Raw genomic sequence first — 24207 nt, forward strand, 5'->3', positions numbered from 1 at the left:
GGATATGGATGAAACCCTACAGGCCGGATCTGGATGAAACCCCACAGGCCGGATCTGGATGAAACCCTACAAGCCGGATCTGGATGAAACCCTACAGGCCGGATCTTCATGAAACCCCACAGGCCGGATCTGGATGAAACCCCACAGGCCGGATCCGAAAGAAACCCTGCAGGCCGGATATGGATGAAACCCCACAGGCCTGATCTGGATGAACCCCACAGGCCGGATCTGGATTAAACCCTACAAGATGGATCTGGATGAAACCTTACAAGCGGGATCTATATGAAACCCTACAGGCCGGATCTGGATGAAACCCCACAGGCCAGATCTGCATGAAACCCCACAGGCCGGATCTGGATAAAACCCTACAGGCCGGTTCCGAAAGAAACGCTGCAGGCCGGATATGGATGAAACTCTACAGGCCGGATCTGGATGAAACCCTACAGGCCTGGTCTGGATGAAACTCTACAGGCCGGATCTGGATGGAACCCTACAAGCCGGATCTATATAAAAAAACTACAGCCGAATCTGGATGAAACCCTGCAGGGCGGATCTGGATGAAACCCTGCAGGCCGGATCTGCATGAAACCCCACAGGCCGGATCTGGATGAAACCCCACAGGCCGGATCCGAAAGAAACGCTGCAGGCCGGATATGGATGAAACCCTACAGACCGGATCTGGATGAATCTCTACAGGCCGGATCTGGATGAATCTCTTCAGACCGGATCTTCATGAATCCATACAGGCCGGATCTGGATGAAACTTTACAGGCCGGATCTGGATGAAACTCTTCAAGCCAGATCTGGATGAAGCTCCTCAGGCCGGATCTTGATGAAACTCTCCAGGCCTGATCTGGACGAAAACCTGCATGCTGGATCTGGATGAAACTCCACAGGCCAGATCTGGATGAATCTCTTCAGACCGGATCTGGATGTTACTCTCCGGATCTGAAAGAAACCCTACAAGCCGGATCTGGACGACACCCTACATGCCGGGTCTGGATGAAACCCTACATTCCGGATCTAGATAAAACCCTACAGGCCGGGTCTGGATGAAACTCTTCATGCCGTGTTTTTGATGAAACCCTTCATACCAGGTCTGGGTGAAACTCTACAGGCCGAATCTGGATGAAACCCTACAGGCCGGAACTGGATGAATCTCTGTAGGCCGGATATTGAAGAAACACGACATGCCGGGTCTGTATGAAACTCTACAGGCCGGATCTGGATGAAATTCTATAGGCCGGATCTGGATGAAACTCTACAGACCAGATCTGGATGAAACCCTACTGGCCGGATCTGGATGAAACTCTACAGGCTTGATCTGGATGACACCATACAGGCCGGGTCTGGATGACACCATACAGGTCGGATCTGAATGAAACTCTACAGGCCGGATCTGGATGACACCATACAGGCCGGGTCTGGATGAAACGCTACAGGCCGGATCTGGATGAAACTCTACAGGCCGGATCTGGATGACACCATACAGGCCGGATCTGGATGAAACCCTACAGGCCGGATCTGGATGAAACTCTACAGGCCGGATCTGGATGACACCATACAGGCCGGGTCTGGATGAAACTCTACAGGCCGGGTCTGGATGACACCATACAGGCCGGATCTGGATGAAACCCTTCACGCTGGATCTGGTTGAAATCCAACAGACCGGATCTGAATGAATCCGTACAGTTATCTATAACTCTTGTTCAATTATCGCATAGTAATCTCCCTTTGCTCTTTTGATTATTTAAAAATATTCGCCCAAGACATAACTTGCAAACTACGAGAGGAGATTGAATGAAAGTTTGAACATTTCTTTATAGTAATGTGAATTTTTACACAGCGCAAGAAATTTTAGTCTTCAACATTTCTTGACAAAGGTATGTCCTCTTGTACTTTGAAGTACTTTGAAATTTGATTTAAAAATAATTAGAAACTGCTGAATGAAGCTGAATTAAACAGTGGGCATTGATATATGGCAATGAAATGTTGAGCACAGCGCAGGAATGTTTTGTAATTCTTGGGAATCTTCTTGCGTATTCATTTTCCATTGTACTATTATTTTCTTCAAACAAAAATGAGTTTTATGCCTGAAGAAATCATTTGACTCAGTAGCTACAAGATGGATAATATATTTTACTGGTGCAAAAAGATTTGACATTAGGTCACATCTGATGGAGTTTCTATGACAAATGGCGCAGTGTTTTACATATGTAGCATTTTATAAACGGTAGCATAACACACTCCTTCTTCGAAGTTGGAATAACAATACGCACCCCTTCGATTGTTTAGCCTTTAATAAGAACAATAGACTTCAAGCGATATGAAAATTGTCATAGACTTGGTCGTCGTTTGATAACTTATATCAAATAAATAATTTATATACAGTTAAAACATACAAGTAGATATGTCGATAACACGATATCATGAAATATAATTATATTAATTGTCACTGAAAATATTAGTCTACTGTTACAATTAACAATCTATTCTACAATCTCAAAATTAAAACAAATTATTCTAATAAAATCATTAGGAAAAATATTTCACGAGGAAATTACGTTTGAAGAATATTTTTAGAAAAAAATGAACAAATATGATTGCCAAATAAAATCACGAATGAGTCTCTTCTTTATTGTCTCTACGACAAAAGCGATGCATAAAGCGCTTATTGTCCCACGTCTGCCTGGGATGGTTGCGGTGGTCACTTCGAGGCGGCGGGAGTGGACGACCGGGGCGTGAGGCGGAGGAAGCCGAGGATGGTGTCCGACACGGACCTGGGTGGCCGGTGGTCTGCAGTACATAGCGTTAACACAATCATCATATACCACAGTAAGTTTAAAGACAAAGGGACCATTAATTGTTACTTTTGTTACAAAGAAAATTTCAATCGAAAGAAATGATGATACATTTTAACTTTATCATTCAGACATGTCTTATATAGTCATATGCACGAAATCTATTAAAGATAGCAGAGCTGAAACACATCGATAAAGCATGTGCGTAGGTAAAGAGTTAGAAACACATGCATGGCTATATGGCGAATGCAAGAAAATCCATGAATGTAAATGATACACAATTTTCTGAATAGGTGTAATCAAACGTGCGATCTGTTCAAGCATGGAACATCTAAAACTCGCATGATAATGAATTACCATGCACTCAATTAAGTTATCATTCCTGCTTAAAGAATGGCTTAACATCTGGGTACCGCTTTAACTTGATTTTAGGTCTTGCTGAAAAGAAGAAAAGTCGCCAGGCCAAATCAATGATACTTAAGCAACTTGTATATCGTCCCTGTTGTAAATATATAGCATTATGTTAATATAAAGATGATCGAAATTATATTTACATTAAAGGACCTTTATTTGGTACGCACCTGCCTGTTTACGGGAGAAATCTTGAATAGCACTGGTGGGGGTCTTTGGCGGTGGCGGTGGAGGCGTTAGGCGGACCCGGAGCCGGGCGGCCTCCTCCAGTCCTTCGTCCGTCTTCTGGGATATGACAACGTGGCCGAACGCTTGGTCGGCGTCGTAAATGCCGTCATGGAGGATAATACGAAAGGCTTGAAAGCTGGAGCGGCACTGAGAAAACTGCAACCTCCGCCCAGTAGAGTCTGACTTATCCTCAAGGCTAGAGTTCCCCTGATAAACAATGCGTGTTGTTGTTGTTTTCAGAAAAAAGTATTACATCATTACATTTAAGACAGATTAATAGAATCATTTCGTTTGAAAAACCGTGTTAAGAACATGCCAAGTATACAACTCACGATGACGTCCACGAAGAATGTGTCGCCAGGAGTCATCATAATGGCGCCCGTTTCCGGCGGATTCTGCTCATCGTAGTCGCGCTCCAGCCAGCGCGCCCGCCGCTCATCGCTCCTGCTTGCCTGGACACACTCGACTACCAGAATGTGCCGCCGACCTACAGAGAAGAACACATGGATTGTTGGACTTGAAGTGAAATGAATACTGGCAATGAAAAGCGACGACGCCGGTTTTTAAAAATTAATTCTGTTATGGTTAATAGGAGAACAGCTGGAAATAATTTAAAATCTATATAAAATATTAATATAATAAATAAAATGCTATGAATATAATATACGACCTGATATCGAGCGTCTTTTTGTCCTTTGATTTATGACAATTATAATTTCATACATAGTCGAAACTCGTTATTTCGAAGTATTGGCTATATCGACACTTTTCGCATGTGTTGGGTCTAGTTATACACTTATTTCGAGGTATTTCCCGGGGTATCAACGACTTCGACAAAGCGGGGTTTGACTGTATATAATAAACACACAATCTCCGTGAAATGGGTGAAAGCGGTCGAAGTTCTTAAACTGATTTTACCATAGCTCATTGGGATGAAGTCATACAAATAAGTATAGTTCTGCGCGTGTCACGACCATGAATACCCTAATCCCATCCCCTAAGACCCTCTCACCCACCGCTTACCGGCGGGATCGGTGTCGTCCTTCCGGATGACGGTGAAGAAGGCGGCTGGGCGGCGCTTCTCCCGCGCGCTACTGATCTGCCGCTGCAGCTGCTGCCGCTCCTCCGACGTCCCGACCTTCTTTTTCCACGTCGCCACGTAGCTAGAAAGTGGTTAGGAAACTGTACAGTTATATTACTGGTGATATACATATACATGTAGTAATAACCAAAACATTAATGTTATTGATTATATAACGGCGGGTCCTATATACGAATATAACCACGAAGAATGTGCTATTGAGATAACGGATAAATAAAACTTAAATAAACAGTGAATTTTATCATTACGCGATGCATTTTACGAAATACAAAGAACGGACTAGAACGGTATATTAAATATTCTTAATAAATGCCAATAGTTTGTAGACATACTGCAGAATAAAGCTTAAGTAGGGATGAGGCGATTCAGAGAAGATCGATACTTCCAAAATATCAGCTGAAACAGGAGTGCGATAGCTTCGATATAAGTTGTACTCAATTCTGATAGCACATGAGTCTCAAAGAAGAACTAAATATTGCAAACTTGAAAATTAGACATAAGCATTGTTTTTCAAACATTATTGTCCTTTGTAGAAACAGTCTGCCGAGAATGTTCAAGAAAGTTTGACAGAATAAATGAATTGTTGTATTTAGAAATTTTTCCATCCTTTACTATATTTTATTTGTAAAACACTGCACAGAATCAAAATATATCTAGAGGCTAATCATTTGCTGCGTTCATATGGCATGAAATGACCACGCGGTAAAATTTACCACACCTCCAGACTAGAGACAAATTTTCTCCAGATGGAAAAAATTACCTCGTGGGTATGTGCTTTTGTATGCACAAATTTGCCCCCCCCTGGGGTTAAAATTGCCTACGGGGAAATGTTCCTCTGAGGGTAAACCTTGTCATATAAACGCAACATACGCCAAAAGTGTTTTCCATTTTTCTGACCTTAATCAAACACTGTACACTGTATAAGAGCGACCTTAACTTTGACCCAAAATAATTTACTAATAATCCTAGAGTATTTATTCACATAATCGTCATATGCACAATGTTTCATTACCATACGAATCTATGTATGCATAATGGTGATGAAACTTTGTGGATAAGAATCGATGTATGGTGATGAAACTTTGTGGGTAAGGATCGATGTATGGTGATGAAACTTTGTGGGTAAGTATCGATGTATGGTGATGAAACTTTGTGGGTAAGTATCGATGTATGGTGATGAAACTTTGTGGGTAAGTATCGATGTATGGCCATTGATGAAACTTTGTGGGTAAGGATCGATGTATGGCCATTGATGAAACTTTGTGGGTAAGAATCGATGTATGGTGATGAAACTTTGTGGGTAGGGATCGATGTATGGTGATGAAAGTTTGTGGGTAAGAATCGACGTATGGCCATTGATGAAACTTTGCGGATAAGACTCGATGTATGGTGATGAAACTTTGTGCGTAGGACTCGATGTATGGTGATGAAACTTTGTGCATAGGACTCGATGTATGGTTATGAAACTTTGTGCATAAGACTCGATGTATGGTGATGAGGATAAGAATCGATGTATGGTGATGAAACTTTGTGCATAAGACTCGATGTATGGTGATGAGGATAAGAATCGATGTATCGTGATGAAACTTTGTGCATAAGACTCGATGTATGGTGATGAAACTTTGTGCATAAGACTCGATGTATGGTGATGAAACTTTGTGCATAAGACTCGATGTATGGTGATGAAACTTTGTGCATAAGACTCGATGTATGGTGATGAAACTTTGTGCATAGGACTCGATGTATGGTTATGAAACTTTGTGCATAGGACTCGATGTATGGTGATGAAACTTTGTGGATAAAACTCGATGTATGGTTATGAAACTTTGTGCATAAGACTCGATGTATGGTGATGAAACTTTGTGCATAAGACTCGATGTATGGTGATGAAACTTTGTGGATAAAACTCGATGTATGGTGATGAAACTTTGTGCATAGGACTCGATGTATGATGATGAAACTTTGTGCATAGGACTCGATGTATGGTGATGAAACTTTGTGCATAGGACTCGATGTATGGTTATGAAACTTTGTGCATAGGACTCGATGTATGGTGATGAAACTTTGTGCATAAGACTCGATGTATGGTTATGAAACTTTGTACATAAGACTCGATGTATGGTGAAGAAACTTTGTGCATAAGACTCGATGTATGGTGAAGAAACTTTGTGCATTGGACTCGATGTTTGGTTATGAAACTTTGTGGATAAGACTCGATGTATGGTTATAAAACTTTGAAACTTTGTGCATAGGACTCGATGTATGGTGATGAAACTTTGTGCATAGGACTCGATGTATGGTTGTGAAACTTTGTGCATAGGACTAGATGTATGGTTGTGAAACTTTGTGCATAGGACTCGATGTATGGTTGTGAAACTTTGTGCATAGGACTCGATGTATGGTGATGAAACTTTGTGCATAAGACTCGATGTATGGTGATGAAATTTTGTGCATAAGACTCGATGTATGGTGATGAAACTTTGTGCATAAGACTCGATGTATGGTGATGAAACTTTGTGCATAGGACTCGATGTATGGTGATGAAACTTTGTGGATAAAACTCGATGTATGGTGATGAAACTTTGTGGATAAAACTCGATGTATGGTGATGAAACTTTGTGCATAGGACTCGATGTATGGTGATGAAACTTTGTGCATATGACTCGATGTTTGGTGATGAAACTTTGTGCATAGGACTCGATGTATGGTGATGAAACTTTGTGCATAAAACTCGATGTATGGTGATGAAACTTTGTGGATAAGACTCGATGTATGGTTATGAAACTTTGTGGATAAGACACGATGTATGGTTATGAAACTTTGTGGATAAGACTCGATGTATGGTTATGAAACTTTGTGCATAGGACTCGATGTATGGTTATGAAACTTTGTGCATAGGACTCGATGTATGGTTATGAAACTTTGTGCATAGGACTCGATGTATGGTGATGAAACTTTGTGGATAAGACTCGATGTATGGTGATGAAACTTTGTGGATATGAAACTTTGTACATAGGACTCGATGTATGGTTATGAAACTTTGTGCATAGGACTCGATGTATGGTTATGAAACTTTGTGCATAGGACTCGATGTATGGTTATGAAACTTTGTGCATAGGACTCGATGTATGGTTATGAAACTTTGTGCATAGGACTCGATGTATGGTTATGAAACTTTGTGCATAGGACTCGATGTATGGCTATGAAACTTTGTGCATAGGACTCGATGTATGGTGATGAAACTTTGTGCATAGGACTCGATGTATGGTGATGAAACTTTGTGCATAAGACTCGATGTATGGTGATGAAACTTTGTGCATAGGACTCGATGTATGGTTATGAAACTTTGTGCATAGGACTCGATGTATGGTTATGAAACTTTGTGCATAGGACTCGATGTATGGTTATGAAACTTTGTGCATAGGACTCGATGTATGGTTGTGAAACTTTGTGCATAGGACTCGATGTATGGTGACTAACTTTGTGCATAGGACTCGATGTATGGTTATGAAACTTTGTGCATAGGACTCGATGTATGGTTGTGAAACTTTGTGCATAGGACTCGATGTATGGTTATGAAACTTTGTGCATAGGACTCGATGTATGGTTGTGAAACTTTGTGCATAGGACTCGATATATGGTGATGAAACTTTGTGCATAAGACTCGATGTATGGTGATGAAACTTTGTGCATAAGACTCGATGTATGGTGATGAAACTTTGTGCATAAGACTCGATGTATCGTAATGAAACTTTGCGGATACGCAGTTTTTAATCTTTATAAAGTGTTTGAGCTGAAACTACTTTTTTGGCGCAATCCTGCCATCCAGCGAATTCAATAACCAGTATTTTTCGGTAAAAATGTATGCCTTAATTTCTGGCCGATAAGATTGTAATGTACAGTGATAAACTACATATGCATAATATTATGCTCGTAATCATTTTACGATTTAAACAGCTGAATTGCGTTTCTTCGGTAGTAAACAGTATGGCATTATTTGTTGTTCTGATATTGGTACTTGATTATCATTCCTATAAATCCAAACGTGCATCATGTCAAGTGCAACTTAAGTGCATGTCAATATACTAGTAATGCTCGGCTTACATGCTGAAGTGCGTCACTTCAAAGATGATGTTACAGTCCACTACTCTCGGTTTAAGGGGGAGCACCTCGAGGGCTTCATCGCTTGCCTCCAGCAGCCCCTCGTCCGCGCAAACCACCGCAATCTCGTCATCCGGCCGCATACCGGCACACATCGGGATCTGTACATGCACGCCCTTTTTGGGCTGCTTTCCTGCACAGAGGTTTATACATCAGTATGATTGTTTTGTAAACCATCGCGAGTTCAAATACCTGAAAACATCTATATTAAACAAATATTATCCCCCAGAAAGAGGGCGGTATTGAATAATGAGCTTCCGATGAATGGGGATCAACTACTCTTATAAAAAGGCTAACATCATGGACAATAAAAAATTATCGCTCGCATGATCAATTTTTTTAAAGCATCGGTTGATATTCTAGATAGAAATGTTGACTGACACTACGTTCATTGTTCAAATTTAATAAACAACCGAAATGAAAATATTTAATTTAACCTTGAACATTTATTTGATAGACGTCCGTCAGCAAGTTTGGATTTTGCACGACCGGCGGAGGTCTGACGGCTTTTGTTTTGGATGTCCGAGAGTCACTCTTTCCGGATTTCATCTGTCCTCGCGAGGCAGGTTTATCCGGGGCCTTACCACCAGAACCCCCTGGCTGGTCACCGCCCGGCTCCAGCTCCTCAACCGACTCCTCCCCGCCCTCGTCGTGCGTCTCATACACCTGGAACAATCAGTTTATATCGATAAATTTTAACATTGATTTAGGATCAGTATCCGCTCGATGTGACCTTAGCGCTTTAGAGACATAATATTATACCGGTCTGATTTAAAAAAAATCTGGCGGAAGTTTTGAAGTTTCTACATCACAATATATGACTTATTTATGACCATGAACACGTTTTCAAGTAGCAAATACTCTTTTTATTGCTATACGTTCCTTATCCAGCCAGCTAGCCGCCTACCTGCAGACTGAGCACAGTGTCCTCCTCGAAGGTCCCCGCGGTCACATCCAGTCGAAACTGCTGCTCCATGTCGGAGGTGATGCTAGTCCCCTCGTCTGCGCAGACACGATTCTCCTCGCGCCGCGGACGGAGGAACACCACGCATACACAGTTGGTTTCTGGTACAAGCACCACCTCCAGGGGGCAGTAGTGAACCTATAAAGCGAGGGAACATTGTATTGTAGGAATGAGCAAGGGGACAACTATCGCAACTGCATGTATTTTCCATTTGTTTGTTTTTCTCAAATAATAGCTGGTTGGTATCTTAGATCGTTTCTTACGAGCAATGGGAAACAGTATTAGGTTTTATGTATATCCCCTATTTTAAGTACAAGGTGAATGTGTCCACCGACCTTATTCTCTGTGACACAGGCCTCCACAGACCGGTCCTCGTCCTTGCAGTTGATGAACCTGAGGACCATCTGCTCCTTTTCAGAGGGTGCCTTGTACAGCGGGAGGTGGATTACAGCCGGACAGTCCTTGTTCACTTCGAACACCCGGATGTGAAACACGTCGCTCAGAACCGTCTCTTCAGCGTGCTGGGGCAAGGACATCGAGCTGTTTTCCGCCTTTTCCCGGCGGCAGTAAAACCCCGTCGGAAACTCCCCAGGAATGTCAAACTTTGTGATTATGACCCCGACACGCTCGATTTTCATTGCCTTTTCCACTTGACGTCTGCTGATTTTCATTCCTTTGGCCTGTATGTACCTACAAGAGACAATAGATTGAGTGATGTATTTACCTGCACGAGTCAGTAGATTGAGTGATGTATGTATCAACACGAGTCAGTAGATTGAGTGATGTATGTACCTACACGAGTCACTAGATTGAGTGATGTATGTACCTACACGAGTCACTAGATTGAGAGATGTATGTACCTACACGAGTCAGTAGACTGAGTGATGTATGTACCTGCACGAGTTAGTAGACTGAGTGATGTATGTACCTACACGAGTCAGTAGACTGAGTGATGTATGTACCTACACGAGTCAGTAGACTGAGTGATGTGTGTACCAACACGAGTCAGTAGATTGAGTGATGTATGTACCTACACGAGTCAGTAGATTGAGTGATGTATGTACCTACACGAGTCACTAGATTGAGAGATGTATGTACCTACACGAGTCAGTAGACTGAGTGATGTATGTACCTGCACGAGTTAGTAGACTGAGTGATGTATGTACCTACACGAGTCAGTAGACTGAGTGATGTGTGTACCTACACGAGTCAGTAGATTGAGTGATGTGTGTACCAACACGAGTCAGTAGATTGAGTGATGTATGTACCTACACGAGTTAGTAGACTGAGTGATGTATGTACCTGCACGAGTTAGTAGACTGAGTGATGTGTGTACCAACACGAGTCAGTAGATTGAGTGATGTGTGTACCAACACGAGTCACTAGATTGAGTGATGTATGTACCAACACGAGTCACTAGATTGAGTGATGTATGTACCAACACGAGTCACTAGATTGAGTGATGTATGTACCAACACGAGTCAGTAGATTGAGTGATGTATGTACCTACACGAGTCAGTAGATTGAGTGATGTATTTACCTGCACGAGTGAGTAGATTGAGTGATGTATGTACCTACACGAGTCACTAGATTGAGTGATGTATGTACCAACACGAGTCACTAGATTGAGTGATGTATGTACCTACACGAGTCAATAGATTGAGTGATGTATGTACCTGCACGCTACACGAGTCAATAGATCTAGTGATGTATGTACCTACACGAGTCAGTAGATTGAGTGATGCATCTGCCTGCACGAGTCAGTAGATTGAGTGATGTATGTACCTGCACGAGTCAATAGATTGAGTGATGTATGTTCCAACACGAGTCAGTAGATTGAGTGATGTATGTACCTGCACGAGTCAATAGATTGAGTGATGTATGTACCTGCACGCTACACGAGTCAATAGATTGAGTGATGTATGTACCAACACAAGTCACTAGATTTAGTGATGTATGTACCTACACGAGTCAGTAGATTGGGTGATGTATGTACCTGCACGAGTCAGTAGATTGGGTGATGTATGTACCTGCACGAGTCAGTAGATTGGGTGATGTATGTACCTGCACGAGTCAGTAGATTGGGTGATGTATGTACCTACACGAGTCAGTAGATTGAGTGATGTATGTACCTGCACGAGTGAGTAGATTGGGTGATGTATGTACCTACACGAGTCAGTAGATTGAGTGATGTATGTACCTGCACGAGTCAGTAGATTGGGTGATGTATGTTCCAACACGAGTCAGTAGATTGGGTGATGTATGTACCTGCACGAGTCAGTAGATTGAGTGATGTATGTTCCAACACGAGTCAGTAGATTGAGTGATGTATGTACCTGCACGAGTCAGTAGATTGGGTGATGTATGTACCTGCACGAGTCAGTAGATTGGGTGATGTATGTACCTGCACGAGTCAGTAGATTGAGTGATGTATGTTCCAACACGAGTCAATAGATTGAGTGATGTATGTACCTGCACGAGTCAGTAGATTGGGTGATGTATGTACCTGCACGAGTCAGTAGATTGAGTGATGTATGTTCCAACACGAGTCAGTAGATTGAGTGATGTATGTACCTACACGAGTCAGTAGATTGAGTGATGTATGTACCTGCACGAGTCAGTAGATTGGGTGATGTATGTACCTGCACGAGTCAGTAGATTGAGTGATGTATGTACCTACACGAGTCAGTAGATTGGGTGATGTATGTACCTGCACGAGTCAGTAGATTGAGTGATGTATGTACCTGCAAGAGTCAGTAGATTGGGTGATGTATGTACCTGCACGAGTCAGTAGATTGAGTGATGTATGTACCTACACGAGTCAGTAGATTGGGTGATGTATGTACCTGCACGAGTCAGTAGATTGGGTGATGTATGTACCTGCACGAGTCAGTAGATTGAGTGATGTATGTTCCAACACGAGTCAGTAGATTGAGTGATGTATGTACCTGCACGAGTCAGTAGATTGGGTGATGTATGTACCTGCACGAGTCAGTAGATTGGGTGATGTATGTACCTACACGAGTCAGTAGATTGAGTGATGTATGTACCTGCACGAGTGAGTAGATTGGGTGATGTATGTACCTACACGAGTCAGTAGATTGAGTGATGTATGTACCTGCACGAGTCAGTAGATTGGGTGATGTACCTGCACGAGTCAGTAGATTGGGTGATGTATGTACCTTCACGAGTCACTAGATTGAGTGATGTATGTACCTACACGAGTCAGTAGACTGAGTGATGTATGTACCTGCACGAGTCATTAGACTGAGTGATGTATGTACCTACACGAGTCAGTAGATTGAGTGATGTATGTTCCAACACGAGTCAATAGATTGAGTGATGTATGTTCCAACACGAGTCAATAGATTGAGTGATGTATGTTCCAACACGAGTCAGTAGATTGAGTGATGTATGTACCAACACGAGTCAGTAGATTAAGTGATGTATGTACCTACACGAGTCAGTAGATTGAGCGATGTATGTACCTACACGAGTCAATAGATTTAGTGATTTTCTTTTGGAAAAAAAAATGTATTACAACAAGTGACTATCACATTTATGATTAATCTATATGATTAGTGTGGTATACTAGTAAACATATAAAGGGATCGTACCCGGCGCTCATAGCGATCAGCAGGGTGGCATACATACGTAGATTCTCCCGGATGGAGCTGTTCTTTGCGACATCTTCAGGCCTCTTTTTCTCCTGTGTAAAAGCGACTACATGAATATAAGCATCGAAAGTTTACTATCCATCATAAACTACAGGGAAACAACAAAAGTAAACACGCCTTGCGGGTGCTGTCTAAAAAGACAGTATTGCACGTAAAGGAAGACATGATTTTAACGAGTACATGTATATGGACTCAAGTTTTAAGGTTGATTTACAAAATACCCAGAAGGCCATTGCCCATAAAGACAAATAAAAATACAATTACAATGTGTGTACATTGTGCATTCATAAATGCATTACAAAATATAACAATTAACTAGAAATAAGCCTGAATATCGAATAAGCATATACAACAACTACAGATGTAAATTGAAATACTTCATATTGTAATGTTTTTATCAAAATTGAATTTTGGGGTTGTTTAAAACATGTTTGTGCTAGTGTTAAATATTCATAGAAATGTACGTCTGTGCTGTCGCTATTTAAATATTCATAGAAATGTACGTCTGTGCTGTCACTATTTAAATATTCATAGAAATGTACGTCTGTGTTGTCGCTATTTTAATATTCATAGAAATGTACGTCTGTGCTGGCTCTATTTTCTTAATTAGTTTGTGGACACAGTATATCTACATTGTTAGTGGCAGCGGTATTGGCGCCTTTAATGAGCAGTCCTTCCATGGCTTCCTGTGCTCCGGTCGCCAGCGCCGTGTGGAGCGGCGTATCTCCCGTCAGCTGAAACGTACAGAATCACAAGATATAATCGAGTTGCCTAAAACACTAAAAAGAACCTGCATAGACTTTGACGGATATGGCATAGATCTGCGTATGAAATAATTATAAAAAACTATTACAAATATTTAAATATAGGCCTTAAACGTACTTTATTCTTCACGTTCGGGTCCATGCCGAGGTCGACAAGCGTCTCTATGACGTCCATGGTCTGGGAGAGTATAGCTTTGTGTAGTGGCGCGTCACCCTCCTGTGGCAAACGGTAAAAAAGAGTTTTATCGCGCTTGGTATGTAGCAAATGTACCACATGTAATTACACACATGCGTAACACGTCCCATCAAATAAACCAAAACAGCATTAATTAAATGACTGTAATATGTAGCTCACGAGTTGATTGAGGGGGTTTAGAGCGCATTTCCGGTGTTTCAGGTATCGGACAAGGTCGAGATAGCCACCCCGCGCTGCGTAGTGCATCGCCGTGTTCCCGTGCTGGAATTAGAAGACGACAAGAGGATTTATAATCGCCGTGTTCCCGTTCTGGGAATTAAAGACGATGAGAGGATTTATTATCGCCGTGTTTCCGTTCTGGGAATTAACTTTAGACGATGAGAGGATTTATTGTTGTGTTCCCGTTCTGGGAATAATAGACGACTAGAGGATTTAAAATCGCCGCGTTCCGCTGCTTGGAATTAAAACGAGGAAAGGATATATTATCGCCGTGTTCCCGTTCTGGGAATAATAGATGAGGATTTATAATCGCCATTTTCCAGTTCCGGGAAGAATAGATGATTAAAGGATATATTAGGCCAAAAAAATAATATACCTGTGTTTCCGGTAACATGGCGAAAAAAATAGGGTCGGTCGGTCTGGTTTTTTTTTTTTTTTTACAGTTTCGATTTTATGCAAAATCCTGTGCATCATATCAATTTTATTATATCCAAGCATTCCATACGTAACAGATAGTCAGAAAAAAGCATTGTTTAAATAAATCCTTGCCTTCGACTACCGTATTTTCCCGCCAATTTTGCCGATGAAATTTGTTTGTTTTTGTATACAATACTCCTTTATAAGTCGCGATCGGTTTTTCAGAACAAATCCAGCACTTCAATTTCTACAAATCTATGATGATGTTCTAGCGAAACAGTCATTTATCAACTAAATTTGTTAATTTGCTTGAAGAAAATAGCCGATTTTCTTGTAAACTATTTAAGCTCTCTTATATGGAGGTAGGTTAATTTTCTTACCAACCTAGAAGAAATCCTGGCAATCAAATGGTATCATACGGTATTCAACCGACCGATTTAAATACAAACCATAGCTACGCACCTCTGATCTTATAGCTCGTGCTATGACGTCACAAATTGTACTGTTTGATCTGCGGCAGACACATTCCTATACATGTGTTGTTATAACTTTCGCAGGTTTTTGTTTGGATTTCAATTGATGGGACTTAAATTATGCGAAATAAATTAACATTGATAACTGCGGATACATTAATGTAACGATTAATGAAATGTGAACCTCGCAGATAAGCCTGCATGAATTCGCAAAGCCTAATCGTAAGAAGCCTGCATGATATACGCAAAGCCTAATTTAAAAAACGTAAGTTCTATTTTGGACGTGGATAAATAACAACGCGAACTATATCCTAAATATTTTCATTATAAAGACAGCAAAATGCGTCTCCTGTGATCAACCACGTGTTTGGACCATAAACATGCGTTTGCCAATTTAAAGATATCGGACAGGGATCGCCGAACTCCGCCATTTTGTTTCCCTGTTGACAAAGCGTCTCGGTAATACATAATCAGGCATGAAAGTTTATTTTCCGAGAACAGAGACAGCCAAACAACGAAAATAACGACGAAATAATATATGATTTTTTTTTACTTTTATGCCTAAAAAACGATAAGGGTCGGCGAGGAAAAAATAGGGTCGGTCGGGTTACCGGAAACACAGGTTGTTTTTTTTTGGGGCCTTATCGCCGTGTTCCCGTTCTGGGAATAATAGACGACGAGAGGACTTATAAACGCCATTTTCCAGTTCCAGGAAGAATAGATGATTAAAGTATTTATTATCGCCGTGTTCCGGTTCTGGGAAGGATAGACGACTATAGGATTCATGATCGTCCTGTTCCCGTGCTGGATCATACAGACGACTGGAAGAGTCATCATTAATAAAAACCAACCAGTGAGAAAAACAAAATCGATGATGATCAATAAAATTATGATCAATTGTCCTTTTTATTAAGTATAGCACAGGGTTATGCCAAATACGTATGTGCATCTTAGATAACAAACTGCCAAATTAAACCGACAGTGTCCGAAAGTTACCATGTAAATTAAAAAAAACTACTTGCTTAAAAAACCTCCCTGGTTTAATGTGTGTTTGAACCCTGGTGCAATTATCACAGAGTGTTGAATATGTGCGTCATTGGCTGAATGTTTGTGTTTGGACATGATGCAAATATCAGTCTCCTTGGCTGAATGTTTGTGTTAGGACATGACACAAGTGTCAGTATCCTTGGTTGAATGTTTGTGTCTGGACACGATGCAAGTATCAGTAAACATGGCTGAATTTTTGTGTTAGGACATGACACAAGTGTCAGTATCCATGGCTGAATGTTTGTGTAAGGACATGACACAAGTGTCAGTATCCATGGCTGAATATTTGTGTTAGGACATGACACAAGTGTCAGTATTCATGGCTGAATGTTTGTGTAAGGACATGACACAAGTGTCAGTATCCATGGCTGAATATTTGTGTTAGGACATGACACAAGTGTCAGTATCCTTGGCTGAATAATTGTGTAAGGACATGACACAAGTGTCAGTATCCATGGCTGGATGTTAGTGTATGGACACGATGAAAGTATCAGTCTCCTTGGCTGAATGTTTGTGTTAGGACATGCAACAAGTGTCAGTATCCATGGCTGAATATTTTTGTTTGAACATGGTACAATTATCAGTCTCCTTGGCTGAATGTTTGTGTTAGGACATGACACAGGTGTCAGTATCCCTGGCTGAATGTTTATGTATGGACATGATGCAATTGTCAGTATCCTTGGCTAAATATTTGTGTTAGGACATGTCAAAAGTGTCAGTATCCCTGGCTGAATGTTTGTGTTAGGACATGCAGCAAGTGTCAGTACCCTTGGCTGAATGTTTGTGTTAGGACATGATGCAATTGTCAGTATCCTTGGCTGAATGTTTGTGTTAGGACATGACACAAGTGTCAGTATCCTTGGCTGAATGTTTGTGTTAGGACATGACGCACGTGTCAGTATCCTTGGCTGAATGTTTGTGTTAGGACATGACACAAGTGTCAGTCTCCTTGGCTGAATGTTTGTGTTAGGACATGATGCAAGTGTCAGTACCATTGGCTGAATGTTTGTGTTAGGACATGATGCAATTGTCAGTATCCTTGGCTGAATGTTTGTGTTAGGACATGACACAAGTGTCAGTATCCTTGGCTGAATGTTTGTGTTAGGACATGACGCACGTGTCAGTATCCTTGGCTGAATGTTTGTGTTAGGACATGACACAAGTGTCAGTATCCTTGGCTGAATGTTTGTGTTTGGGCATGACACAAGTGTCAGTATCCTTGGCTGATAGTTTGTGTTAGGACATGACACAAGTGTCATTATCATTGGCTGAATATTTGTGTTTGGGCATGACACAAGTGTCAGTATCCTTGGCTGAATGCTCGTGTTAGGACATGATTCAAGTGTCAGTATCCTTGGCTGAATGTTAATGTTTGGACACGATGAAAGTATCAGTCTCCTTGGCTATATGTTTGTGCTAGGACATGATGAAAGTATCAGTATCCTTGGCTGAATGTTTGTGTTAGGACATGATGCAAGTGTCAGTACCCTTGGCTAAATGTTTGTGTTTGGACATGACACAAGTGTCAGTATCCTTGGCTGAATGTTTGTGGTGTTTGGACATGACGCAAGTGTCAGTATCCTTGGCTGAATGTTTGTGTTAGGACATGACACAAGTGTCAGTATCCTTGGCTGAATGTTTGTGTTTGGACATGACACAAGTGTCAGTCTCCTTGGCTGAATGTTTGTGTTTGGACATGACACAAGTGTCAGTCTCCTTGACTGGATGTTGGTGTTTGGACATGCAGCAAGTGTCAGTGTCAGTATCCTTGGCTGAATGTTTGAGTTAGGACATGACACAAGTGTCAGTCTCCTTGGCTGAATGTTTGTGTTTGGACATGACACAAGTGTCAGTCTCCTTGGGTGAATGTTTGTGTTTGGACATGACACAAGTGTCAGTCTCCTTGGCTGAATGTTGGTATTTGGACATGCAGCAAGTGTCAGTATCCTTGGCTGAATGTTTGTGTTAGGACATGACACAAGTGTCAGAATCCTAAGCTGAATGTTTGTGTTAAGGCATAACACAAGTGTCAGTATCCTTGGCTGAATGTTTGTGTTAGGACATGACACAAGTGTCAGTATCCTTCGCTGAATGTTTGTGTTTGGACATGCAGCAAGTGTCAGTATCCTTGGCTGAATGTTGGTGTTAGGACATGCAGCAAGTGTCAGTATCCTTGGCTGAATGTTTGTGTTTGGACATGACACAAGTGTCAGTATCCTTGGCTGAATGTTTGTGTTTGGACATGATCCAAGTGTCAGTATCCTTGGCTGAATGTTGGTGTTTGGACATACAGCAAGTGTCAGTATCCTTGGCTGAATGTTTGTGTTTGGGCATGACACAAGTGTCAGTATCCTTGGCTGAATGTTTGTGTTTGGGCCTGACACAAGTGTCAGTATCCTTGGCTGAATGTTGGTGTTTGGACATGCAGCAAATGTCTGTATCCTTGGCTAAATGTTGGTGTTTGGACATGCAGCAAGTGTCAGTATCCTTGGCTGAATGTTGGTGTTAGGACATGCAGCAAGTGTCAGTATCATTGGCTGAATGTTGGTGTTTGGACATGATCCAAGTGTCAGTATCCTTGGCTGAATGTTGGTGTTTGGACATACAGCAAGTGTCAGTATCCTTGGCTGAATGTTTGTGTTTGGGCATGACACAAGTGTCAGTATCCTTGGCTGAATGTTTGTGTTTGCGCCTGACACAAGTGTCAGTATCCTTGGCTGAATGTTTGTGTTTGGGCCTGACACAAGTGTCAGTATCCTTGGCTGAATGTTGGTGTTTGGACATGCAGCAAATGTCTGTATCCTTGGCTAAATGTTGGTGTTTGGACATGCAGCAAGTGTCAGTATCCTTGGCTGAATGTTGGTGTTAGGACATGCAGCAAGTGTCAGTATCATTGGCTGAATGTTGGTGTTAGGACATGCAGCAAGTGTCAGTGTCCTTGGCTGAATGTTGGTGTTAGGACATGCAGCAAGTGTCAGTGTCCTTGGCTGAATGTTGGTGTTAGGACATGCAGCAAGTGTCAGTGTCCTTGGCTGAATGTTGGTGTTAGGACATGCAGCAAGTGTCAGTGTCCTTGGCTGAATGTTGGTGTTTGGACATGCAGCAAGTTTCAGTGTCCTTGGCTGAATGTTGGTGTTTGGACATGCAGCAAGTGTCAGTATCCTTGGCTGAATGTTGGTGTTTGGACATGCAGCAAGTGTCAGTATCCTTGGCTGAATGTTGGTGTTAGGACATGCAGCAAGTGTCAGTATCCTTGGCTGAATGTTGGTGTTAGGACATGCAGCAAGTGTCAGTATCCTTGGCTGAATGTTGGTGTTAGGACATGCAGCAAGTGTCAGTATCCTTGGCTGAATGTTGGTGTTAGGACATGCAGCAAGTGTCATTATCCTTGGCTGAATGTTGGTGTTTGGACATGCAGCAAGTGTCAGTCTCCTTGGCTGAATGTTGGTGTTTGGACATGGCGCAAGTGTCAGTGTCCTTGGCTGAATGTTGGTGTTTGGACATGCAGCAAGTGTCAGTATCCTTGGCTGAATGTTGGTGTTTGGACATGCAGCAAGTGTCAGTATCCTTGGCTGAATGTTGGTGTTTGGACATGCAGCAAGTGTCAGTATCCTTGGCTGAATGTTGGTGTTTGGACATGCAGCAAGTGTCAGTATCCTTGGCTGAATGTTGGTGTTAGGACATGCAGCAAGTGTCAGTATCCTTGGCTGAATGTTGGTGTTAGGACATGCAGCAAGTGTCAGTATCCTTGGCTGAATGTTGGTGTTTGGACATGCAGCAAGTGTCAGTATCCTTGGCTGAATGTTGGTGTTTGGAAGTGTAAGTATCCAGTACACGTTTGTTCGTACTCGATAGAAGTGATACACCCTGGCTGTTATAATTTGTGTGTTTGAACATCTCAGATGCAAGAATAAAGGAGAGGGATGGTACTGACCATGTTTGTTCTCTGCAGGTCCTCCCCTACCGCTTCCATCAACTTAACGAGCTCGAGTTTGCCGCGCCGCGCCGCAAGGTGGAGCGGGTTGTCCCCCCTCTGAAACGCACAATACACATGCACACTGTCAGGATACTTATGATATACATGTATTGTTTTTACTAACTCTACAACCAACCATCAATCCATTTATCAATTAATCATTTGCATTAAAACAAATGTAGTCAAAGTTTGTTAATTGAGTTGCAAACCTAATCCGGTGCTTGTGGTCGTGTTCGATAATTATTGTCGGCCACTTTTCTACAATGATTATTTTTGACAACATAACTTGTCTTCATTCGCTTGACAATTTAACTTCGTTTACGACCGGGCAACTCGTTAAAGAAAGGTTTGAGCGGGATGTCAGATATGTCTCCTGCTCTATTGCTGTTGTTAACACGTACATTTTCCACGGTGAAGTCTATGTCTCGCAGTGAGCGGACGTTGAGCAGCTGGCGAGCATCCTCGTCCTTGCCCGCTAACAGGGCATCTAACAGCTTTCCGCCACGCTCCTGTCATTATTTAGTGTTATTTAGTGCAAACAAAAATCATTTATTGAATTGGTAAATATAAATACTTGATAAACTGAAAATCGTAATACATGTATTTACTTAGTTCAAAGTATATATTCATGCATGAGATAATAAAATAATTTACATAATTAAATTATACATTCTTTTGCAAAATTTCATTGCTTCAAAATGTCGGCCAAAAGCAACATGTTACCTTTGGGTGCATGTTTGTGTCCTGTCTAAGAGGGGCAATAACCTGTAATAAAATATGAACTATTTTGTTTATATGGAGCGTAAAATACAAATAAGTGAGTTATTTTGCTCCATTTAAAAAAAAAAACACATAAAGATTACCTTTGTTCAAATCCGACTGATCTAAAATGTTGATCTTACCGAGTGTCTAGAACTTTCTTTTTGTTAACACTTCTTCACGCGTCAGATTTTAAATCCTGACATAGTCGCAGAAATCTAAAGCACTACTTAGAATCCACAATTGTTTGCACCGTTTCTGACACACGCTTATTTTTGTTTTATGTTCCTATCAGTAAAATAAAAAGAACTCTAAGAACTCTTATCTCAAAAATGCTATTAAAAAAGATTGATTTGACTGATTCTGTCACAGCTTTAACTCTTGAGCTTGTAGACAAACAACGTCTACCGCACAGATAACCAACATATTGACAAATCATTGCACGCTATCGGGGGTCAATCAATTCAACAAGGAAGATTTATTCTACCTAAAAAGTTATTGGTCCCGAACTAAATATGATACTTTCTGAAAGGTAAACAACGTAAATTCAATCAGCGTCAAGTTACACAATCATTCTAACCAAGTTTATTGGCCATATAGCTGTCTAGGAAGAACGTGCGGGGTCCTTGTGTCCCCCGTTCAGATCGGGCCATACAAAAAAACTATATGTAATCTTTCAGTTACTCCGAATAAGACAGGTGTCATAGGAAACGTTCAGCACATACCCATATACCCATATAACACATCTCCGGTGGAATTGGTATACGTGTATTGAACCGGGAAACTTCAAGAGTGCCGGGATCTTACCTGTTGCCAACAGATCTCCTTCATATATCTGCCAGGGTTTGCCCACTATGCTTTCAAATCCGAAAACGTGTTATTTTACTATTATGAATAATAAGATTAAAATATTAACAACCAGAAACTTTAAACACACTGTCCTCTCGCTATCGCATACTTTATTATTATAGCTAATTATATATTTATCTATACAGTCGAACCCCGTTGGCTTGAACTCGCTTGGCTCGAATTCCTCGTTTGCTCGTACTAGATGTAAAAGGACCAATTTCTTTATATCAAAAAATACCGCTTGGCTCGAATTTTCCGAGGCTCGATGTATTTTCGCCGGTCCCTGGGAGTTCGAGCCAACGGGGTTCGACTGTAATTACAAATATTTTGATTTTGTATGTTTTTATTGATTTTATTGTATACATGAATTTGGATATATGTATACTCATGGACTTGTCTATATGTTATGTTAATAAACTGTCTAAAACTGTCAGGCTATCTGCCAGGGTTTGCCTCTTCAGATATGATGTCATTTCATGTTAAGGATATCATTGATTGCAAGATCTGAATCAAGCCTTAATCCTAAACAAGATATATGTCACAGTAAGTGACAAATGCCCCCGAAGTGCCTACCAGTTCAATGGAGTATGCAATTACTCATATGCCTTTATTCCGGCAGAGCTATCATAAACAAAAAGCATATGCCGGTCTCCATGATGGTTGACATCAAGTGTGGACGAGTGATGCCGTAAGCGGTAGGGACATGGGTCTTGCCTTTATGTACCAAAGACATGTGCAATTAATTGTAAAATCCCTCCATACATGATACAGTTATAGCCCGGACACGACCAACTCTTCTGTCTATGCATATATGTAGCATAGTGATTAAACTCCGTGACCTTGAACTTTGAAGTAGGGTCTTACATGCGACACATCGCCTATATGCACTGGGTCTGTAATACAGAAGCGCCTCAAGAATTTTTTAACATATTTAAGTGTAAAATTTAGAATTGATATATTTCTTATAAAACTAGTTCTTTAAAATGGAGTTTTCATTTAAAAACATGAGTGTCCATGGTTTAATTGAAGAATGTACAATTAGCATTAAACTTTCTTTAAATGAAAAAAAATCAGTAAAGGAAATTGTTGAATTTAAGGAAAATGTAAAATTTCAATTAAGATGCTTCTGTAATCTTGTGTGCCAATTTGTTTTAAAATCACGCTGTGTTATACAAAGCTACAGCCCGGACACGACCAACCATACTGTAAATGCATATTTACAGCATTCCAGAATGATTTAACTCCAATGGTGCCCTTGAACGTTGATGTAGGGTCGTCGGTCTTGCACGCGGCACGTCGTCTTTAGTACTGCGCACATGAGCCAAGTAATTTTAGAATCCCTCCATGAATGACAAAGTTACTGCCTAGGCACTGGAAACCTGACGGACGGAGCGATTTTTCCGTTTAAATATGACATCCAGCTTTCAAATATGACTTCCACGTTTCAAAAAAGACTTCCAGGTTTCAAATAAGACTGCTAGTTTGTAAATATGACTTCCAGGTTTCAAATAAGACTGCTAGTTTGTAAATATGACTTCCAGGTTTCAAATATCACTTCCAACTTCGACTTTCAAATTCGACTTCCAGCTTTCAAATACGACTTCCAGCTTTTAAATAAGACTACCAGGTTTCAAATATGACTTCCAGCTTTCAAATAAGATTTCCCGTATTTAAAAGGTTTTATTACATGCTTTTTGTTGCTTTAGCTCGCGCTCACTCATAATTTATATATCAAACGTCAGCGCGCATACACTCATTAAAAACATATCTATCGTGATGATCAGTTCATTACGTTGTGTACATACCGAAACGAGTATCGTGAATCTGATTTGAATGTGATTGGCGCGCACACATGATTCTTTTACACCAGAGTGATAATGCTGTACGTTAGATTGAGCATTGTCGAACCTCTAATAATTGAGATTTAAGCGCACAGGGCTTGGACACAAAATAACGACGTTATATCCGAAATGACGATATAATCGCATACAATTTGGCTTGCCTTTCTGGTAAAACTACAAAAAAACGACATATTGTATCTCTTTTCGGCACATACTAAACAAGGAAAGGTTTGTTTCCGTGTACGATGATTGCGGTGAAATATATTGCGATCTTCCACGGAAACACACAATTATCATCTATGTCTTCCATGCTTTGCAAGAC

General features: G+C 41.0%; 1 protein-coding gene across 4 annotated transcripts; it reads right to left on the minus strand.

Annotated features, from left to right (window-relative positions):
* Positions 1 to 2288: 2288 nt before the first annotated feature.
* LOC128228245 (uncharacterized) lies at positions 2289 to 21619 on the minus strand. 4 transcript variants are annotated; one of them, XM_052939422.1, is made up of 16 exons: positions 21339 to 21619; positions 21160 to 21201; positions 20838 to 20945; positions 20395 to 20493; positions 14464 to 14565; positions 14227 to 14325; positions 13977 to 14078; positions 13285 to 13376; positions 10003 to 10357; positions 9611 to 9805; positions 9141 to 9369; positions 8647 to 8836; positions 4464 to 4603; positions 3773 to 3927; positions 3383 to 3647; positions 2289 to 2796 (listed from the first exon to the last, which is right to left on the minus strand). In XM_052939422.1, exons 2-16 carry the CDS (start codon positions 21169 to 21171, stop codon positions 2708 to 2710), a joined length of 2232 nt encoding a protein of 743 aa, XP_052795382.1. In that variant the 5' UTR covers positions 21172 to 21201; positions 21339 to 21619; the 3' UTR covers positions 2289 to 2707. The 4 variants fall into 4 exon arrangements, with proteins under 4 accessions (XP_052795382.1, XP_052795383.1, XP_052795386.1 ...); XM_052939423.1 differs by having other exon boundaries at positions 21300 to 21619; XM_052939426.1 differs by lacking the exon at positions 21160 to 21201.
* Between the last annotated feature and the right edge of the window lie 2588 nt (positions 21620 to 24207).

Source organism: Mya arenaria, chromosome 3 (genome assembly GCF_026914265.1).
Source record: "Mya arenaria isolate MELC-2E11 chromosome 3, ASM2691426v1".
In the NCBI taxonomy this organism is placed as follows: domain Eukaryota; kingdom Metazoa; phylum Mollusca; class Bivalvia; order Myida; family Myidae; genus Mya; species Mya arenaria.

Coding starts and splice junctions, on each gene's coding strand:
- LOC128228245 (XM_052939422.1), bottom strand. Junction 9,370..9,610: donor ACACTGTGCTCAGTCTGCAG/GTAGGCGGCTAG, acceptor TGATTGTTCCAG/GTGTATGAGACGCACGACGA. Junction 3,928..4,463: donor GGACGACACCGATCCCGCCG/GTAAGCGGTGGG, acceptor TCTTCTCTGTAG/GTCGGCGGCACATTCTGGTA.